Genomic DNA, 20,332 nt, shown 5'->3' with positions numbered 1-20,332 from the left:
TCGTGACGTATTCAAACACGTGGGATAACCAGCTCTAGTCGGTTAGTCCACGTGAATGGATATCTACCAGACACTACTTAACACACACACATCCCCTCCGAGCTGTATATAATGTCGGAAAGATTCCCTCCAGGTTAGAAGGGGTTAGACATAGCCCAAGAATACGATCGCGGACAGAAGGCAGGAGATAGGGTCAGATAGGAGGTTTGCCGTGACGCTACGTTACGCTGTCGATCACGCTTCGATATAGCTGTGTATAATAATGTCCCTAACCCAAGAGTGCTCTGTAATTCACCTCGCTTACGATACACAAGGGGGGAAGGTGAGAAAAAGAGAAACCTACTTATTCACTCTACTCGACGATCCACCATTTTACTAAGCAGCGACAAGTATGAGCCATACGACGCCTCTCGACTTTATACTGGCAGTCTTTGACGATCTACAGTTACAGCCAACCTCCCTATCTCTCCACGTCTACCTACGGCGACGCTCATCAACATTATAGTGATACTGGTTTGTGATGATGATGGTATTATAATGCAGGAATAATGTTGGTATCGTGGTGATAATAGTGTTGCGGCGATAGCGTTGTTGTGATGTTGTAGAAATGGTGGTGTTGTGATCATTGTGTTGTGATGGTATTGTGCTGAGAGGGTTGTGGTGACGACGATGTTGCGATGCTGTGGTGATGGTGTTGTGGTGATGGTGGTGTTATGGTTCTGGTATTGTAGTGTAAGTACTGTGTTGTGGTGGACATCATGTTGTGAAGGTGTTGCTATGCTGATGGTGTTATGGTGATGGTAGTGTTGTAATGAAGGTGGTGTTATGGTGATGGAAATTTTGTAATGAAGGTGGTGTTATGGTGATGGTGGTGTTGTAGTGGAGGTGTTGGTGTGGTGATGGAGGTGCTGTAGTGAAGGTGTTGTCTTGGTGATGGTGGTGTTGTAGTGAAGGTGGTGTTATGGCAATGGTGGTGGTAACTCACGGATGCGTGGTGAGAATGGTGTGTATGCTGTGGCAAGTGGTATAGTCTCGGTTTGTGCTGAGGTTGGCGTGTTGTGGTGAGGTTGGTGTATTGTGGTGATGCAACATTGTGGAATGAACATGCTGTGGTGATTTGGCGTGAATGAGGTGTGTATGAAAGTGCATAGAGTTTATAGGGTAGTATGTATAAAACGAGTGCATCAGATGTGAGTGTCAATGTATATGGCGAGTGTATGTGATTGTATTAAATGTGTTGAAAAAAAATAAGGGGAAAAGGAGACAATATTAAAAAAAAAAAAAAAAATCGCGCACCTCTTTCTCCTTTGTTGCACACTTATCCATCTCAAAGGATATAATCCGTTTGATACAGTTTATGGGCGTTGCATACCGTAGCTGTAAATTTCTGCCATTTCTGTGCAGGTCTATACCATTGTATATGATCTATACCCCTCCCCTTGGGTCTGAAGGAGTTACTTGATCCTAACAGAGAAACCCAAGACTATATATCTCTTCTGAAAGTGCACCATAGAGAATAAAATGTTTCAATTCGAGTACTGCAGGTAATACCTGAGCCTTTCTTAGCACGGAGAATTCAGTTATTTAAAATACTGTACTTCGTTTTCCATTGCTGACAACGTCGAACTGTTGTGTTTATGAATTTTTGTACGATGTAGAATAAAAATACACACTGACAACCTCTCTCTCTCTCTCTCTCTCTCTCTCTCTCTCTCTCTCTCTCTTTCTCAGGGTGAAGAGAAGACCCCGTCTGGCAATCGTGTGGAAACAGACCTGCCGTTCCGTGGTAATATCTACCTCTACAACAAGTCCGACGACTCACAGGTACCAAGAGCGCCACGATTCTCATGTACCCGTCTGTAATATGTTTCTCTTTAACAGTTTCCATCGTATTACGCACTTTGTGTTATACTGGTATTCTTATCTACAGGCGATTGGATTCCATTCAGGAGAGATTTTTCGAACTAGAGACGTTAGATAGAACTTAATTAAACTCACCGCTAGTAAGAGACCCTTCCTAAGTTGTTTATTGTCGTAACTCGTCTAATGGTTGTTGTGATAGTCTTAATTTAATGAAAAGTATGTCATCAGAGTGAATGGATAAACTCTTACAAATCTCTGTAATGAAAATCCCTCCTTTTTATATCCCACTCTTCAATACTTTCTTTAAAATTCCTCTTCAGAACCCCCTTGTCAAAGCTCTTTCGTCAGAACCCTCTCTGCAAAACCCTCTCTCTGGAAAATCTCTCTTCAGTTTCCCCTTCAAATTTCTGTCTACAAAATCCCCGTCTTTGAAATCCCTCTTGTCAGATCTCTCTCTTCAGTTTTCCGTCTCCAGATCCCTTTCTTCAGATTCATCTCTTCAACCTCCCCCCCCCCTTCATATCTCTCTCTCTAAAACCGCTCTGTTTAAAGTCTTTGTAATTAAAATCATTGAATCCACCATTCCTGTTAGTCCATCTTCTTTTCAAAATGCCTTCCTTCTCAAACCACCATTTCTCCTTCAAATTCCCTTCTCCCTCTCTAAAAATCCCTTCCTCTGAAATTCCTTCTCCCTCTAAAAGCTCTCGCCTTCAAAGAGTTCTCTACCGTCAAAAACCCTCAAGAAACACTCCAATCTCTAAAACCCTGGCCCACCTAAAAAACTTTTCCCCTAAAACCCCTCTTTCCTTTAACATTTATCTCCCCAATAAAAATCATCTCCCTTGAAGCCCCCCCACTTAGAAAACTCTCTTCCTTTTTAAAAACCCTTTCTTTTCTGAAAACACTCTCCTTCAAAAACATCTCCCCCTGTTAAAAAAAAAAAACCATCCCCTCCCAAAACCATCTCCCCCTGTAAAAACCGTCTCCCCTAACAGCCCTCCCCCTCTCAAAAACACTTTCCCTCTCAAAGACCCTCTCCCATCTAAAGCCCTTCCCACTCTAAAAGCCCTATCCCCTCTCGAACCCTGTTCCTCTCAGCACTCAACAAACCTTTTCCAGGTCTGAAAAGCATCCCTTCTCAGCCTACACCCCCCCCCCTTTAATAAAAACACTCTCCTCGTAAAATACATCCTTTAGCCCTAAAACCGTTTCAATTGCAAAATCCTCCAGCACTCTAAATACATGTTGTCATGCCCTTACTTTAAAACTCCCCACTGATAACCATCCCTCACCCATTCGAAGCCCCGTTCCTAAAACCTGTTTCATCACTCGTAACCCTCTCACACCCCTCTACAAGCCACCTCTCGGCCTCAGCATCTAACGCTCCTTTCTTCACTTTAAAACTAACCCTCCCTGCCTTAAAGGCCCTTCCCCATCTCTAAACTCCCTACTCTACAAACCACCCTACCTTTTTCATAAACGTTCTCATGATCAAGACAACTCTAGCACTTCTATCCAGTTAACGCTCCTTATTCATCTCAGAGTGAGTGTTGGGAGACTTAGAATGTTACTACTGTCATCATTAACCTTTCCATGGTACGACTACTCTACCATTCTGTTCTAGTTGAAGCTACACGATTTTGTTCATCGAAACGTGAGTCATAAAAGCCTGCGGGGGTTAATAATGTCACCTATAACCTTTTAATGGTCGGGTCAGTTTCTAGTATATGCTATTGCTGCTTACACCAGATGATTTTATTCAGTTTCGAGTGAATCATAAACCTTAAAGAGCTAACATTCACTTCTCTTGCCCCTCTTAACTCCCCCCCACCCCTCCCCGCCTTCCACTCCCCATGCAGGTGTTAGCCATGATGACGACGAACTTCTACGACTTCCGGGTGCTGAACATGCTGAGTGAGAGCGAGTTCTCAGTGGAGAGCTGCTACGAGGTCTTGTTTGATGACTGGTTCTACCTCGATGTCTTCTTCCCCGCCGATCACGGTAATTCTCCCTGCCTACCTTCTCTGTCTTCGTCTTTCTGTCAGCCTGATTGCCTGTTTGCCTGTCCACCTGGTTGTAAAGGGCAGGACACACACACACACACACACACACACACACACACACACACACACACACACACACACACACACACACACACACACAATACAGTAATACAGTACAATGCAGCATTCATATCGCACCACATACTGCACCACAACAATGTGCCACATCATAATTCTCTCTCTCTCTCTCTCTCTCTCTCTCTCTCTCTCTCTCTCTCTCTCTCTCTCTCTCTCTCTCTCTCTCTCTCTCTTTCTCTCTCTCTTTCTCTCGTCTTTTATACTGTGGGTTGCTTCATTAGTCGTTCCTCCATCAGTGTGAGTTCCTTTCTCTGGTTCTGTTCTTAATTTAAGTTTATTTAGTCCGTATTTCTTGTGTAATTCATATTCTTTAACCAATAAGAACGCATGAAGTATAATGCATTTAATGGGTTGCCACTGCTGGGTGATTTTTTTCAGTTTAGGAATGGTTTTATGTCCCTAGAGGTTAACACCGAGATATTACCACTAATGGGGGAGGCGGTGGCTGAGTTGGTAGAGAGGCAGCCTGCAGTCCTGTTGAACCCAGGTTCGAATCCCGGCTGGGGCAGGGAACAGTTTAAGGATTTGAATTTCATAAAAAGCAGATTTTCCTGATCTACCAGATGACCCCCCAACATGTCGCAAAAATACCCCCGCTAATACCAATACACCAGTCCTGTATGAGACAGCCTTAGCATGTATTCAATATGGACGGTGGATGTTAGCGCCGAAGTGATGACATGTGGAGGTGTAGGAGGACTACTGGGCCTTGGGATAGGTTACTACCCCCGAGATATAGGCCCTGAAGCCTTTGCCCAGAGTCGGACACATTAAAAAAAAAAAAAATGAATTCACTTACCTATAACCAATTTAGTTCTAATTCCCTGACCATTAATTCCCAACACTAACTTAATATAAATCCTGGAATTGCATTAGGTGTCACTTTGTTGAAGAAATCATCCATAGGAAATTAGTAACCATAGTTACGTCCATTGGCTGAAACGGAAGTAACTTCTGACGGAAGTCATAATAATAATTTTGCTAAGCTAGCCACCTTTCACGAACCATCCACTAACACCTACGATACCACCCACTGACCACTGACCACCAATTGCTAACAACTTACCGCCACTTACAAAGCTCTAATTTCCAATCACATTCACACCAATCATTAGCCACTAACTACAACCCATCAAGCACTAACTACTAAGCACTAATCACAATATACTAACCACTAACCGGTAACCACAGCCAATTGAACATCACCACTAACCGGTAACCACAGCCAATTGAACATCACCACTAACCAGTAACCACTAACATTCACCAAGCCTCGGAGTCTCCAGGAGGGAGGAGGGAGATCATCAAAGCCCCCATCATCCGCCCCTCTCCCGGTGAAGACTAAGCGAGATGCCTGGAACCACTGGCTGAATCAATTCTTCATTTCTGCAATATTCGCGTCCTACCCTCTAACTTTCTCTCTGTTGAAGACCACCTCTCCTCTTCTAAACCTCACTTTCTCTTCCTCAGAGACTCAGCTGTCAGAGGCGACTAATAGCAAACCCTTCTCCAGACTCATTTCAAATCCAAAGGTGGCTGTTGTGTGTATGTACACAACGACATATTTTGCTCTCGTGTCCCTGAACTTGAATCTTCAGCTTTCTCTACTCTCTGGCTTCGGCCATCCTGTCATTCTCTGACTAAATATATCATCTGCTTATGCTGTTAACCTTTCTTCTCCGTTAGGCTCCTGTGATCACAACCTTATCAGCTTGACCTGTCCTATCGCTCCAGTAAGGCCTGTAGATCCTCTCAAGAAGCGGAGGCTGTTGCACTCTGGAGCTGCTGATTGGGAGACTCTCAGGCAGTACTGCTTTGATTTTCTCTGGAATTGCTTCCATGGCTGAGAGCCATCTGAGCGTGCCATGCACATTATGGAGGTTATTTTCTAGGGCATGGAATGGAAGCATACATTCCATTCTCATATCCTTTGACTAGTGAAAAAAAAAAAAACTTGCTTTAATTGCATATGTTCTAGTGCTGTCCACAACAAGGAGGAAGCCCTACTAAAGGTACCGAAGGCAACCCACCCCTGAATCTCATCTCTTTTATTTCTCAGCCCAGAATCGTGCTAAGTCTGTTCTTTGCTCTGCTAAAAATAATCTTATCCATACTAAATGCTCTCAACTCTCCTACTCAAATTTTTCCTTTTCCTTCTGACATCTTGCCAAAAACCTTTCTAACAACTTTACCTCACCATCCCTCTCTCCTCTTTTCCACTTTGATGGGTCAGTAGCTATTTCTTCTGCTGATAAAACGGAACTTTTCACTCAGACTTTCTCCTCCAATTCCACCTAAAACGATTCTGGTGCTCTTGCTCCATCATTTCTCCCCTTTGACTTCCTCATGGCTGGTATAATATTTCCTAAGTTGATGCATTTTCTGCCATCACTGGCCTCAGTACTAACAAGTCAAATAGGTCTGATGAGGTCCCTCCTGTTGTCCTCAGGAACTGTGCTTCTGTGCTTACAACCTGCCTAGACAAACTCTTTTGCCTTTGCCTGGTAACTTGCACCTTTCATTCTCGCTGGAAGTTTGCTCTTATTCAGCCTGTCCCAAAGAAGAGTGACCATTTGTAGCCCTCTAATTATCGCCCAATTGCTTTAACATCTTGTATTTCAAAAGTTTTTGTATCTGTTAATAGCCAAAAAAAAAAAAAAAAAAAAAAAGATCTTTCCTATCACTACCTTCTTTCAGATCGTCAGTATGGGTTCCGCCAGGGACTCTTCGCTGGCGATCTTGTCACCTACTTTTCAGACTTGTGGTCATCCTTCTTTCGGAACTTTGGTGAACGTTCTCCCATTGCACTTGACATCTCAAAGGCTTTCGATTGAGTCTGGGATAAATCTTTGACGTTCAGACTTCCTCTTACGGTTTCTATCCTTCCGTCTGTGTTTTTGTCTCTTGCTTCTTTTCTTGTCGTTCTATAGCTGCTGTTGTAGACGGCCACGGCTCTTCTCCTAGGGGTATCTATAGTGGTGTTCTTCAGGTCTCTGTCCTATCACCATCTCTCTTCCTTCTATTTATCAGTGACTTTCTAAGCAGTACATCTAACCATATCCACTTATATGCTGATGACTCCATCCTTCATCTCTCCATTAGCTTCCCGCAGCATCCATCTCAGCAGTTACTTCAACAAACATGGAATGAGGCTATGGTACACCTAATGTCTGATTTGGCTCATATATCTGATCGGGGTAAAAGTAATCTTGTGGTTTTTTAATGCTTTAGTAACTCACTTCTGACATCCTTCAACTCGGAAAGATCTTCTCCTGGACTATCCTCTAATTTCAAACAATATCCAACTCAATCCTGCATCATCTTTGAACATACTTAGAGTTTTATTCTCGCGGGAATTGTCTTGGAAGATCATGTTACCTCTCTTATAAAATCTACTTCCATGAGATTAAGTGTGCTAAGTCGACTCGATACCTTTTTTAACCCCTGCACAATTGTTAACTTTATACACGGATTTTTATTCGCTCAGACTAGAGGATAACTCTCAAGTATTGTGGGGAGGCTTCCCACATACTGCTCTTCTCAACAGCGTGTAGTCAAAGACTTTTCGTCTCATTAACTCTCCTCCTCTTACTGGCTCCCTTCAACCACTGTCTCCTCTCCACACCATTGCATCTTTTTCTCATTTCCATCGCTACTTCTATGGTCACAGTTCCTCTGAACTATCTGCTTGCATCCCTCCACCACTACGGCGAGCGAGTAGCACCGTTCTAGCAACAAACTCTCATCCCTTTCCTGTTCTACTCTCTAATGCAAGAGTTAACATTCATGTATGCAACAGGCCAACTCTGGAGCTGTCTCCCTTTGTCTGTATTTCCTACTGCTTATGACTTCCAGTCTTCCAAACGCCGTGTGTCCAGGCATCTCGAAATGAACGGATCTTGAATTTGGCTTATATATATATATATATATATATATATATATATATATATATATATATATATATATATATATATATATATATATATATATTTTCTTGGAGGGAATATTCTTGCTGGCTCCTGGCCTTTGGTTCTTTCTATATTGCATTTATAAAAAACTCAAACAACTAACCACTCACCACGAACTATAAAATATTAACTATCAACCCAGCACTAACCACCGCCTACTAATCAATAACCACCACCTACTAACCACCACCCATCACCCACGAATCATCCCACTAACCACTAACTACACCTCCCCGGCAGAGGACCAGTTCACCGTTGTCTCAAAGAAGGAGGATGAATTTAAGGACGCCTTCATGATGAAACTTATTGAAATTGGCGAGATATCACCCGTTCGCATTGCCTCTGTTGATGTGAGTACTCGAGTGTGGGTTGCTGGGATGTCGATGGTGCTGTGGGCGGTGTAGATGTTGTGTGTACTGGGTGTGGGCATTGTTTATACTGTGTGTGGGTACTGTGTGTGCTGGGTGTGGTTGTTGTGTGTACTGGGTGTGGGCGTTGTGTGTGCTGGGTGTGGGTGTTGTGTGTACTGGGTGTGGGCATTGTCTATACTGTGTGTGGGTACTGTGTGTGCTGGGTGTGTTGTGGTGTGTACTGAGTATAGGCGTTGTCTAATGAGTGTGGGTGTTTTGTGTAGGCTACTGGGTGTTGGTGTTTTGTGTGCTCGGTGTGGGTGTTCAGTGTACTGGGTGTGGGTGTCGTGTGTACTTAGTGTGGGTGTTTTGTGTACTGGGTGTGGATATTGTGTTTACTGGGTGAGGGTGTTGTGTGTACTGGCAGTGGGTGTTGTGTGTATTGAGTGTGGGTGTTGTGTGTACTGGGTGTGAGAGTTGCATGTACTGGGTGTAGGTGTTGTATGTACTGGGTGTGGGTGTTGTGTGTACTGGGTGTGGGTCTTGTGTGTACTGGGTGTAGGTATTGTCTGTACTCGGTGTGGGCGTTGTGTGTACTGGGTGTGGATGTTGTGTGTGCTGGGTGTGGGTGTTGTGTGTACTGGGTGTGGGTTTGGTGTGGACTGGGTGTGGGCGTTGAGTGTACTGGGTGTGGGTGTTGTGTGTACTTGGTGTAGGTGTTGTGTGTGCTGGGTGTAGGTGTTGTGAGTACTGGGCGTAGGTATTGTGTGTACTGGGTGTGGGTGTTGTGTGTACTGGGTGTGGGTGTTGTGTGTACTGGGTGTGGACGTTGTGTGTGCTGGGTGTGGACGTTGTGTGTGCTGGGTGTGGGTGTTGTGTGTACTGGGTGTGGGTGTTGTGTGTACTGGGTGTGGGTGTTGTGTGTACTGGGTGTGGGTGTTGTGTGTACTGGGTGTAGGTGTTGTGTGTATTAGGTGTTGGTATTCTGTGTGCTAGGTAGGGGTGTTTTGTGTACTGGGCGTGTGTATTGTGTGTACTGGGTGTGGGTGTTGTGTGTACTTAGTGTGGATATTTTGTGTATTGGATGTGGCCATTGTGTGTACTGGGTGTGGGTGTTGTGTGTACTGGGTGTGGGTGCTTCGTGCACGGGGTGTAAGAGTAGCTTGTACTGAATGTAGGTGTTGTGTATACTAGGTCTGGGTGCTTTGCGTCCTGGGTGTGCGTGTCGTGTGCACTGCACTGCGTGTGGGTGCTTTGTAATTTTGTTGTGGGTGTTATGTGTTCTGGGTGTGGATGTTCCATGTACTGCATGTTGGTGTTGTGTACACTGGGTATGGGTGTTGTGTGTATTGGGTATGGGTGTTGCGTGTACTGGGTGTGGGTGTTATGTGTACTGGGTGTGGGTTTTGTGTGTACTGGTTGTGATTGTTGTGTGTGCTGGGTGTGGCTATTGCGTGTGCTGGGTATGGGTGTTATGTGTACTGGGTGTGGGTTTTGTGTGTACTGGTTGTGGGTGTTGTGTGTGCTGGGTGTGGGTATTGCGTGTACTGGGTGTGGGTGTTATGTGTACTGGGTGTGGGTGTTATGTGTACTGGATGTGGGTTTTATGTGTACTGTGTGTGGGTGTTGTGTGAATTGGGTATCGGTGTTGTGTGTACTGGACGTGCGAGTTGTGTGTACTGAGTGTGGGTATTGCGTGTACTGGGTGTGGGTGTTGTGTGTGTGCTTGGTGTAGGTGTTGTGTGTACTGGGTGTTGGTCGTGTGAGTATTGTTTGTGGTGGGTGTGCGTGTTTTGTGGCACTTTGGGGACTCGTAATTGGCAGGTTCCCAGGCGGTACTTCTTTGATTTTCCCTGGATTGATTATTGCTTACATGGCCGAGAGTCATCTGATTGTGCCTTGCGCATTACAGAAGTTATTTTTTCATGCATGGAAGCATACGTTCCTTTCTCATATCCTGTGACTAATGAAAAAAAAAAAAAGAAATTGGTTTAATCACGCTTGTTCTAATGCTGTCCATACCAAGGAGAAGGCCTATAAAAGGTACACCAGAGACAACCCACCCCTGACGCTAATCTCTTTTATGCTTCTGCCCAGAATCGTGCTAGGTCTGTTCTTCGCTCTCCTGAAAATGTCATTCGTACTAAATGCTCTGAACTCTCCTGCTCAAATTCTTCTCTCTTCTTCTGGCACCTTGCCACGAACCATTCTAACAACTTTACCTCATCATCCTTCCCTCCTCTTTTCCACTCTGATGGCTCTGTAGTTATTTCTTCTACTAATAAAAGCAAAACTCTTCGTTTAGACTTTCTCCTTCCATTCCACCTTAGACGTTTCCATAGCTGTTCCTCCATCACTTACCCCCTCTGACTTCCTCATGGCTGGCATAAAAATTTCTTCAATTGATGCATTTTCTGCCACTGTTGGCCTCAATACTAACAAGTTCTATGGGCCTGATGGGGTCCCTCCTGCTGTCTTTAAGAGCTGTGCTTCTGTGCTTACATCCTGACTAGGTAAACTTCATCGCCTTTGCCTATCAACTTGTACCCTTCCTTCTTGCCGGAAGTCTGCTTTCATTTTGCCTGTCCCAAAGAAGGGTGACCATTTGTGGCCATCAAACTATCGCCCAATTGCTTTAACATCGTGTATTTCAAAAGTTTTTGAGTCCATTCTTAACATAAAAATTTTAAAGCACCATTCCTTTCACAACCTTTTTTCAGATCGCCAGCATGGGTCTCGCCAGGGACTCTTCACTTGCTATCTTGTCACTTGCCTTTCAGACACCTGGTCATTCTCTTTTCGGAACTTTGGAGAAAGTTTTGCCATTACAACTGTTGTCTCAAAGGCTTTTGATCATGTCTGACATAAATCTTTAATTTGCAAACTGCTTTATTACGGTTTCTATTATTCTTTCTGTGTCTTCATCTCTAGCTTCCTTTCTTGTCGTCCTATAGCTGCTGTTGTAGACAGCCACCGTTCTTCTACTAGAGCTACCAATAGTGGTGTTCCTCAGGGCTCTGTCCTATCACCAACTCCCCTTCTTCTATTCATCAATGACCTTCCAGGCTTTACATCTAACCTTGTCCACTCATACACTGATGACTCCACCCTTCAACCTTCCATTCGCTTCCAGCAGCATCCATCTCAGCAGTTACTTCAACAGACATAGAATAAGGCTATGGCTCACCTAATGTCTGACTTGGCTCATATCTCTGATTGGGGTAAAAATAATGTTTTCAAAAACTCAGTTCTTATATCCTTCAACCCGACAGAATTTTCCACAGGAATATCGCCTAATTTTTAACAATATCCAACTTAATCCAGCACCATCTTTGAACATACTTGGGGTTTCATTCACTCGGGATCTGTCTTGGAAAGATCATATTACTCCTCTTATAAAATCTGCTACCAAGAGATTGAGTGTGTTAAGCCGAGTCCGTGCCTTCTTTGCCCTTGCACAATTGTTGACTTTATACACGGGTTTTATTCACCCCTGTGTTGAGTACAACTCTTACGTGTGGTAAGGCTCCCCACATACAGTTATTCTCAACAAGGTGGAGTCAAAGGCTCTTCGTCTTAAAAACTCTCCTCCTTTTATTGTCTCCCTTCAACCTCTGTCTCTTTGCCGCGCTTTTGCATCATTATCTCTTTTCTATCGCTCCTTCAATGGTCACTGCTCGTCTGAACTGTCTGCTTTCATCCCTCCACCATTATGGCGGGCGCGTAGCACCCGTCTAGCAACTAAATGTCATCCTTCTTCTGTGCAGCTCTCTAATGCAAGAGTTAACCGTTACTCCCAGCCCATCACGTATGCTACACGTCAACTCTTGAAGTGTCTCCCTCTATCTGTATTTCCTGCTGCCTATGATCTCCAGTCTTTGAAACGCAGTGTGTCCAGGCGTCTCGAAATGAACGGATTTTCAATTTAGTTTTATTTTTTTTTTTTCTTGGAGGAAACAGTCTTGAGGGCTCCTGGTCTTTGGTTCCTTCTTTCTTGCATTAAAAATAAGAGTGTTGGTGTTTTGTGTACTGAGAGTGGGTGTTGTGTGTACTGGGTGTAGGTGTTGTGTGTACTGGGTGTAGGTGTTGTGTGTACTGAGTGTGAGTGTTGTGTGTACTGAGAGTGGGTGTTGTGTGTACTGAGTGTGGGTGTTGTGTGTACTGGGTGTGGTAGTTGTGAGTACTGGGTGTGAGTGTTGTATGTCCTGGGTGTGGGTGTTGTGTGTACTGGGTGTGGGTGTTGTGAGTACTGGGTGTGGGTGTTGTGTGTACTGGGTGTGGGTGTTGTGAGTACTGGGTGTAGGTGTTGTGTGTACTGGGTGTAGGTGTTGTGTGTACTGAGTGTGGGTGTTGTGTGTACTGGGTGTGGGTGTTGTGAGTATTGGGTGTGAGTGTTGTATGTACTGGGTGTGGGTGTTGTGTGTACTGGGTGTGGGTGTTGTGAGTACAGGGTGTGGGTGTGGGTGTACTGGGTGTGGGTGTTATATGTACTGGGTGTGGGTGTTATATGTACTGGGTGTGGGTGTTATATGTACTGGGTGTGGGTGTTGTGTGTACTGAGTGTGAGGGTTTTGTGCACTAAGTGTGGGCGTTGTGTGTATGAGGTGTGGATGTTGTGTGTACTGGGTGTGGGTGCTTTGTGTACTGAGTGTGGGTGTTATGGGTCTTGTATGTATTTGGTGTGGGCGTTGTCTGTACTGGATGTGGGTGGTCTGGGTGTTCTGTGTTTTGGCAATGGGTGTTTCGGATGTTGTGTGTCGTGGGTGTGGGTGTTGTCAGTACTGGGTGTAGGTATTATGGTTTTTGTGTGTTCTTGGTGTGGGTGTTGTGGTTGTTGTGTGTTCTGGGTGTGGGTGTTAAGGATACTGCGTATTCTGGGTGTGGGTGTCGTGGTTGTTGTGTGTTCTGGGTGTGGGTGTTAAGGATATTGCGTGTTCTGGGTGTGGGTGTTAAGAATATTGTGTGTTCTGGGTGTGGGTGTTAAGGATATTGCGTGTTCTGGGTGTGGGTGTTAAGGATATTGCGTGTTCTGGGTGTGGGTGCTAAGGATGTTGCGTGATCTGGGCGTGGGTGTTGTGTGTACTGTTATGTAGGTATAGGTGTTGTAGATATTGTGTGTGTTGTGGATGTTTTGTGAAGTGAGTGTAGGTGTTATGATTATTTGGCACAGTGTGGGTGTTGTTGGTACAGTGCGACACATTTGAGGTTCAAGATGTCGGTGTTTTGTTTGCATGGTGTGAGTGCTGTGAGTACCGGGTGTCGGTGACGTTGGTCACGGTAATGTAGGTGTGGGTGTTCTGGGTGGGAGTGTCGTGAGTCCTGTGGGTACTGGGTGGGAGTGGTATGTGCGGAGATCGGTTACTCGATATGGATGTTGTGTGTACCGAGTGTGGGTGTTGTGGGTACCGAGTGTGGGTGTTGTGGGTACCGAGTGTGGGTACTGGGAGGGTGTCCTAGTTGTAGGTGCTGGTGGTGGGATACCGAATGTGGTTACTAGGTAGATGTACTTGTTGTGAGTAATGTAGGTGTTAAGGTCTTCTTATGAATAATACTTGATAACTTCAGAAAATATATATCACCAATTATCTACCCGTCTATGGGTCTCTGATACATGCGACGTTGTTTCCTCAGAGCTGCATGAGACGCTGTTGTGTGCAATACACTCAGGAGCGTACCCTTCCTTCATCCTTGATGGAAATAACATACAAATGACGGAATATACAGTACTGACAGTTTAGATCATACAATGTTTTTTTTTTTTTTGTGGATCATTGCAAAATCATAATTTAATTTCTCTTTCTTTCATTTTATTATTTCTCTCTCTTTCTATCCCTCTCAACGCTGCGAGCATTGATATTTACCCAACAGAAACGCACCTCCTATAGTCCAGTGTACCCCCGCTCTGCTAAACCAAGACCCTCACACCAACTTTAATGTCAGATCTCCTCTATTAACCTTATTGTTCACATTCTCCCACATCTGTGTTTGCCTGTTTTTACCTCACACAAACCTTTAAATCCTTTCATACACCTCCACACTTGCTTTTACTTAGCTTCTAACTTCTTGAAGCAATATTTTCCATATTCACTCACTCTCCCACATGTATATCCTCTCCCTTTACTACCCGAATTCTTCTACATCCGCGTTCCACTAACCTAACATCCCTAACAACCAGACAGAGCAGCCTTTCTTTCACTCCTCCTTGGCTCACTAAATTTGTTCACCTCTATGCCCATCCTTGTTCGCTTAATCCTGCAGCATACCTATAAATTCTGTCTTACCCCGTTCACAGTGTAGACGCCCACTTTTTATTTTGCTATTTTCAGACGATTTTATTCAACCTACGACAGACATCTACAACTGAAGGGTCTAACTATAAGCTTCATTAACTCCTTCACTACTAGACATGTATTCTCAATTGAAAAAAACTTTTTAGGTAAGAAGAATTATGTAATATATAAAGGCGTCCCCAAGCTGAAAGAGAAAATATGCTTTCCACCCAAGGCTATTAGATCTCTCTACATTCCTATTCAGAATCTGCCCAAACTCAGTACATCTGCCTGCATTTATCTCTGTACTCATCAACGCCTACCACACCTTCCCACACTCCTCTTCACACTCCACCCTCATCTCTACATCCACCCACCCAACACCCATAGTCACCTACACTTCTTCTGTACCTAGTCAGCACAACTACGTATCTACACCCACCCAACACACACTTCCTCTACATCCGTCCCAACACTCACACTTCCTCTACACTCCCCCAGCAACCACACTTTCTTTATACCCAGTCAACAGCCATACAATCACCCACACTTCCTCTACAACCATCCAACACCCACATTTCCTCTACACCCACATAACACCCACATTCCTTTACATCCGCCCAATACCCACACTTCCTCTACATCCATGCGTCCCCCGCTATCGTGACTTTGCTTTTGAAAGTTCTTTTCTTCTTCCTAAATGAATTACCAAAATATATAATAAAGTAGTGCAAACGTTCTTCATACCATACTGACCCTCTCACGTTACCCATGACCAGGGAATAACGAAAAGTCAAAATTTACAGTTACATTGATTAGTTATAAAATACAATAATATTCTCCACATAGAAAAGTTTTTGCGCTCATTCGGTCGTAGTGTCTTGCCAAGAAACGTCTCTTTCTGTAACTGCCTTGTCCTTATGTTTCCTTACGTCCACTTGAGATCCACAGCGTATACTGAGAATGGCCTGACGTTCACCATTCCTTGTGATACCCAAGTGTTCTCTATATCCTCTAGAGGTCAACAGTACAGACAGGACAGAGAGCTTTCTTACCACACCGGTCAGCAATAGCACCAGAACGACTCTGCCTCTCCTCCCACAAGGGCCTGTGAGAAAGGGACTTCGGGTTATTTCGAGTACCACAGCTTCGCTATAATGAAGCCTGGCTGGTATCAATTACGCATGCTATCAATAATCTCATATGAGGTACACATTTAATCACTGCTGGTATGGAACATCGCATAACACATTAGGAGATTATTAAATATGATTTAACTCCTTAAATGATGCTAACACCTGAACCACAGTAATTCTTCCCAATGTCAGGTCATACTAAATGAAGCTATGAACTCTGAATCCCATAACACTGGAACCTATAAACTCCAGAATACACCATGTGATGAAACACACAAGGAAATTAACAACTTTGTCTGTGACACCCACAACCATCTAGAACCGCATACATTAACCCATCATTCTTTCAACCACTCAACACCACTATCATCCACTTAGGCATTCCCAACTCCCACATTTCCACTTACATCTATTCACCATTCCCCTACACCCACTCAACAACCTCCCCTCATTCTCCACCCACTCATCCATTCCTACAGCCCAACCATTCCGTTAAAATCCCTTTGTCTGTAGTCCTTTCTACTGTTCTACTTCGATCCATCTTTCTTTGCATCCCCCTTCCCGCTCATCCGTTCCTGAACTTTTCCATCTACCCACTATATCCCCACCCACTCATCCTTTATCTACTGATCATTCTGTACACCCATCCTTCCCCTATAACCACCAGCCAGTCATCCCCTCACACCTATCCATCCATCCTTACTCTATAGCCCCAACCTACTCATCCCTTCTCACCTATCGACCCTTCCTTTCCCTACAACTCCAGCCCAGTCATCCCCTCACACATGTCCACCCACCTTTCTCCTATAACCCGCACCTACTCATCCCCTCTCTCACCTGTTCACTTCTGTATTACACTTTCTCCCGCCAACAGATCTCAGTGGGCATACCTGGTCGCCTCCCCAACACCACCGACGCTAACACCATCATAGTAAAAGTGAAGCTGCTGGGCAGGGCGCCTTACATCTTCTCATACAAGTACCTGTTCTTCTGCTGCACTGTTTAGAATGTTGGCAGATGTGTAATGTTGGCTTATTGTGTAGTGTTAGCATAGTGTATAGTATTGGACCATGCTGTACATTTGTGTTTGTTGTTGCCCAATCCCGGCCATGCTTCGCCCAACAGACCTGTCGTCCGAAGGTAAACATCTGCTTCAGTGGGTCGTTCCATAGATTCTCAAGACCGTTGACATCGTTGTGTCCGTGTCTTAGTACGGCATGTGTTGTGCAATGCTCCATTGTGGGTTATGTTGTGTGGGCCTACTTTACATGAGGGGCATGTGTTTTTGTGATTCCACCCAACCCATATCTCAGGTGGTAACTGAGGAGGGCTTGGTGATGTCCTGATCTAAACCTAGCCAAGTGAATTTGATCAACTTTATTTAAGATTACCTCAGATAAGTGGGTGTCGGAGGGGGGGGGGGTGTCGGTTGTAGTATAGTATTCTGGTCGAAGTGTTGTATTGTCCTGCAAGTGATATGGGTATGTTGGTGTTTCTTCATTGCTGATGTTGGTGTATTTGGAGGTAGGTTGTTATTGAAGAAGGTCTGGCAACGTTTTTGAGAGGATTGTTTTATGTATCTAGCTGTGTTGTCGGGAGCTGTCATAATTATTATAACAAGGGTGTTTTGTGTTAGTGCGACTGCCACTTATAATTGTGTACCTGTCATGGCAGGATATTATCTAACAGGACTTTTGTTTCAAATTGTGAGTTGTGGGAGTGATACTGGTGCAGACAGTGATGATGTTTAGACTTGTTCTGCATGGCCTGCAAGGTGTTGCAGCGGGTGTTAGACAGACGGGGGCCCATGCTAGGGGGACATGGGACATTATTGATCTATTGTATTGTTTACAAAGTAACAAGAGTGTCCAGTGATGGCATAGTGTGTAATGTGTTGGCATCGTGTGAAGAATGTTGGTATAGTGCATAGCGTGTTGACAGTGTGTAAATTGTTGCCAATGTGTGAAGAGTGTTAGCATAGTGCATAGTGTTTACATATTGTGTAAGTTATTGTCATAGCATTCAGAGTGTTAATGCAATGTCCTGTGTTAACATACAGGATGGTGCTGCCTTAGTGAACTGAGCGTTGTCACAGTGTGTAGTGTGATGGCACAGTGCAAAAAGAGTTAACAGAAAGATGAGTATAAGCATGGAGTTTACAGTGCTGGCATAATGTGTATAGTATTATCAGAGTATCTGGTGTGCTGGCATAGCGTGCAGAGTGTTGCACAATGAGTGCGAAGTAGTCTGTCTTTTTCTTAGATGTCTAATGGGATAATCTTGATCTCACACACATACTATTGTCATATTGAGGATCAGTTTACTTGTCTGCTTTACTGATTTATGTTGTGATAGGTGGTGGCGACCATCATCCACCCACCTGATGGAGTGCTGCCTGCTTCTTCCCAAGATGGCTCTACACTGAATGACAAGCCTAATGGTTTCCTGCAACCCAGCAAACCATTTACAACTGGGTGGTAACCATATAACCATATAACGGGGTGATGTGGAACCTCCTGTGGTGTCCCTGTTAACTGGGAGGAGAGACACAAATGTGGCGTCCATGCAGGAACCAAACCTCCATATTCTTCCCCGTATTTTGCTATGAGGAAGCGCTGTTCACTGCAAGGGAACATATGTTCACTGCACGGAATGGCCTTGTGTGGAAGACTGCATGCCTGCGATAGATGGGTCTGCCAGACAGACTGGGGGTACTCAACTAAAAGTACTAATATCTGTTGGTATATTACTGAGCATACAATGATGCAGTTTAAGTGTGGTCAAGTTGCTTACGACATCCTAGATACATGGTGGTCTGTTTCTGAACAGACGGGTTGATAATGTATGATTGCGTAAGTTTACACTGAGACAGTCATTTTGCCATTATTTTCCTGCACATCAAAACACACACACACACACACACACACACACACACACACACACACACACACACACACACACACACACACACACACACACACCTTGTGGTGGAGTGTGGGCTGAATACTGTGGTTGCGGGTTTGACCTCTGTTGATGTAGGAAACAGATTATGGATATAAGTTCGATATGAACGTGTACACTATTATTCCACTGACCTCACAGGTACAGCATAACAACACACTATACTACCGTAACAACATATGTGAATGATAACCTTAGATTAATATCGCAATAAATATGGTATGTACTGTATATGCGCCCGCTGACTTGGTGACGTGTGAGGTCTGCTGGGGATGAGCTCTCTGCTGGTCTGTCGCATGCAAACTAATGGACCTCGTGAACAGTCTCTTTAGACTATGCTCGAAGTCGTTGGCATAAAGAAAAAAGCATTAGCACTAACTCAAGGCCTGTTTCTCATGGGGTTAGTTATTTTTGTATAACACTAACTTCGTGATCTGTTTTCAATATATACGCTATTTATGGCGTGTGATTATCGACTACGTTTGCAAAAATATCAAATATTGGAATAATAACATAATGCACTTCGAAATAACCAAGTATACACAATAAGAAAGAGGCGCTGGATATACTCCTTAGCTAACGAGAATTCCAGCCTCACTTACACCCACTAAAAAAATCATCGGGGCTCCATTAGCATGATAAAATTTGACACACAGGACGAGAGATCTGAAAACATACTCCTGAGTTAATGTACACTACCTGGTTGGTATCCTTGGTGTGCGGAGCCTTAGGTCCGTTTTCATAGTGGCATCGGAGGCTTCGTAGCACCGATTACTAAGTAATTTGTTTTGCTTATTGATCATAACTGCTTTTTACGTTACTTAGAAAGTCTGAGTATCAACATACCTGTAGTATAAAATCTATAAACGAGGATGTTGATGTGTAATGTAGATCAGTTTCAGAATCAACATTAAAACGCCTACTACTCATTCGAAGTTTAAATTGTCCAAGCTGAAGCAGAGTCATAGTCAACACACTCCTCACATGACATGCATATTCAGAGCCGTCTGAGATAATACCTTAACCTAAAATAAACGAATATGCCTACTGATCACCCCCTCCTCGATGTTATCATCTTCAAACTGGTGATATACCATACTCACTTTCATAATCCATGCATTACTACTTTCACGTCTATTGGTGTGGTTAATATTATAGCAATACTACGACACATGCTTTATATACTTTACATGCGTTGTTTATGGGGTGTTGTATAAACTGGACTGTTAGGCCTATATGGTTTGTTATCAACCCATTCTTAAAACGCTTGCTAATGGCGGTTGTCATTGTATCGTAACGTGTAAGAAAATCCTAAGCTGGCGATCTTGGATACAGTGGGTGCCGAGCATACAAAGAGCACTTTGATTTCTATGTTATGTAGCGGACATTGCGTTGCTGTTTTGAGATCTTCCTTCGAGCATAATGTCCGTTGTTGTGAATTAATCGTTATACACCACATGAAGCTGCGGAAGTTATAACACATCTGGAGGGAGCGAGAAAGAGTAAGAGTTGAGGGGGATGGAGGGGCAGGCAGATTGAAGGGAGGGGGGAGGATCAGGTGTACCAGCTCTTACTGCAAATTCACTGCTTCTGTGCCAGTAATAGTTGCGAAGAGTATCGAAGCATGGGGTGCTGATAATTATT

The 20,332-nt window shown here is 44.0% G+C and overlaps 1 protein-coding gene across 1 annotated transcript in view; it reads left to right on the top strand.

Moving 5' to 3' along the window:
- The window catches only part of LOC145399104 (uncharacterized), a 199,442-nt gene that overhangs the window by 104,056 nt on the left and 75,054 nt on the right, over nt 1–20,332 (top strand). Inside the window, exons 12-15 of the mRNA XM_080271850.1 lie at nt 1,732–1,824; nt 3,723–3,864; nt 8,213–8,322; nt 16,602–16,705. Coding sequence (XP_080127976.1) covers nt 1,732–1,824; nt 3,723–3,864; nt 8,213–8,322; nt 16,602–16,705 — 449 coding nt within the window. The remainder of the gene's footprint in view (nt 1–1,731; nt 1,825–3,722; nt 3,865–8,212; nt 8,323–16,601; nt 16,706–20,332) is intronic.

The sequence above is a fragment of the Coenobita brevimanus genome, chromosome 47 (genome assembly GCF_032717465.1).
Source record: "Coenobita brevimanus isolate Jiangsu-jjx chromosome 47, ASM3271746v2, whole genome shotgun sequence".
NCBI lineage: Eukaryota > Metazoa > Arthropoda > Malacostraca > Decapoda > Coenobitidae > Coenobita > Coenobita brevimanus.
Note: the sequence above shows the minus strand (reverse complement) of the source record. Positions and strands in the feature narration are given on the sequence as shown.